Here is a 2,321-nt window from a genome sequence, read left to right as displayed (position 1 = left end):
TCATGATGAAGCACGGCGGTGGCAGCGTCATGATGAAGCACGGTGGTGGCAGCATCATGATGTGGGGATGCTTGTCGTCAGCAGGCCCTGAAGCTTTGTAAAGTTAGAGGTTGAACTGAAAGCAGCAAAGTGTCGAACTGTCCAGTAGGACTGATGCAAGAGAAGTGTGACTTGGTAGAAGGTTTGTTTTCCAGCAAGACGATGAGCCGAAGCTACAGCAGATATAGTTTAAAGACAAGAAGGCGAATGTTCTGGAGTGGTGGAGTCACAGCCCAGAACCTCAATACAACTGAGAAGTTGTGGTTGGATTTGAAAAGAGATGTTTTTCACAATTCCTGTATAACATAAACCGTAAACCTAATTCCTTTTTGTAGACTCTTGTCAAAAAAGCCAAATTAAGTTTAACCACAATTCAGCGTTGAAAAGCAGTAAAAGTGAAAACTTCCAGGTGGGATCAACACCTTTTTTAAGGCACACACATGTCTGTGTTCAGGGGCTCGCTACGCACTGAGCGCGTGCAGTCGTACCTTTCTCTCCAAAGATCCACCTCTTGTGCATGCTGGTGGTGAAGAAGATGGGCGACTGGGTGACGCACATCAGCAGGTCTGTGATGGCCAGGTTGATGATGAACATGTTGGCCGGCGTCCGCAGGCTGCGACTCCTGCAGAACACACACACACACACACACACACACACACACACACACACACACACACACACACACACACAATGAAATAATGATGTTTTCTGACAGATTTAAATCAGCAAAACAGTGTAAATCTTGTGAAAGAACAAATGACTATTAGAGACTCTGATGTGAACTTCATGTTCAGCTTTCTGGACACTTGTTCTGTAATTCTTCTGGATATTATCAATAATTTACCAAAATATTCACAATTTTTAAATATTTAATGAACAGAATTTGTCTTTCAAATCAAGGCAAATATCAGGAAAATAATGTTTTCAACACGTCTAAATATGAATAAAACTGTAGTTTTATTACCAAATGATGTAAAAGATCAAATCGTTGTTTTTTTGTTTGTTTGTTTTATTGCAAATATGCAGATTTTTAACATCGTTTACAGTTTTGGTCTGTTCCTTTTTTTTTTACAGTTAACATGGAAATTAAGACTTTTTCCTGTGATTTTATTCGATATTATCCGTAATATAACAGACTTTTTTTAATTTAATTTTTTTTTTTTTTTTAACCAATTTTCAGTCTTTATTAAACACAATTTTTGTTTTAAATGATGGCAAATATCAGTGAAATAATGATTTTCTATCAGATGTAAATAAAGTAAAAACTGTATTTTTTAGCAAAATTATGTTTTTTTTTTAAATACATGAAAACAATACAGATTTTTTTGACTTTGTTTACAGTTTTGGCCTGTTTTCTTTATTTGTTTATTTGTTTTTACTAATTTCACAAAAGAAGAAAAATCCCTAAAATAACAGTTTCAAACGTTACCTTGTTTTTAATCTTGAACAAGTATAGTCTGTCTTGCAAATATCTGTAAAATATGGATGTTTGATCTAAAGACAGGGACAGCACAGTCACTTAAATGTTTGTTTATGGTTTTTACAGTGAACCAGTCGCACTAAAAATCCAGTTACACGCTGCTAAAGACGGTTAAATACTTCTTCATACTGGTGAGAATTTTATATCAGTTTCAAGAATGATTCTCCAGAAAAGACAAACTGTCCCTCGTTAATAGTTTAACGGTGTGTTGGGGATTTTGGGTGGTTCGGTTTTTCCTTGGTCGGGACTTTCAGGTGCGAAAGAGATCAAAGCGAATCAATTCTGCCGCTAAACACGACGGCCGGCGTCTGAAGTCAGAAGAGTCGACGTGGAAAAACCCACTTAGTGCCGCCGCGGCTCAAAACCAAACATTTAGTCGATGTTCCATCACGAGGCGGGTCCGATTTTAGTGGAAGAAGGATCAATAGCCATCCCAGAAACGGGCCGATCAATACCGCTATCAACTGGTCTTAAGTGGAGGAGCTTCTTCAAAAGAGTCGGGAAATCATTGTGCTCTTTGTCTCAGAGAAAGACGTTTTTCTGGAAGATAAAAGAGTTTCGCTCGATAGAAGGCAGCAGCAGAGGCCGGATGTCTAATTAAACCTCCGCAGACACGGTTCAGACCAGGTTCTCTGCAGACAGGAAGGTTAACAAAAGAAAAAGCTGCTCTGTCCACTTATTTCTACTCATTTCCACCGAAGACAGTCCACCTGTTCCCTCCAAAGACGTCCTGTTTCAACGCAAAGGTCTCACTTTGTGCAGGTCGACTCCACGTTTTCAGTCACATTTATCATTAGTCTTG

General features: G+C 38.7%; 1 protein-coding gene across 1 annotated transcript in view; it reads right to left on the bottom strand.

The window, feature by feature from the left end:
- The window catches only part of opn4a (opsin 4a (melanopsin)), a 12,523-nt gene extending 11,860 nt beyond the window's left edge, over positions 1 to 663 (bottom strand). Inside the window, exon 1 of the mRNA XM_008288334.1 lies at positions 528 to 663. Coding sequence (XP_008286556.1) covers positions 528 to 633 — 106 coding nt within the window. The 5' untranslated portion in view covers positions 634 to 663. The remainder of the gene's footprint in view (positions 1 to 527) is intronic.
- Between the last annotated feature and the right edge of the window lie 1,658 nt (positions 664 to 2,321).

The sequence above is a fragment of the Stegastes partitus genome, unplaced genomic scaffold, assembly GCF_000690725.1.
Source record: "Stegastes partitus isolate 25-593 unplaced genomic scaffold, Stegastes_partitus-1.0.2 Scaffold553, whole genome shotgun sequence".
Classification (NCBI taxonomy): Eukaryota; Metazoa; Chordata; class Actinopteri; family Pomacentridae; genus Stegastes; species Stegastes partitus.
The sequence above is the reverse complement of the archived record's forward strand: the minus strand, read 5'-3'. Positions and strand labels throughout refer to the sequence as shown.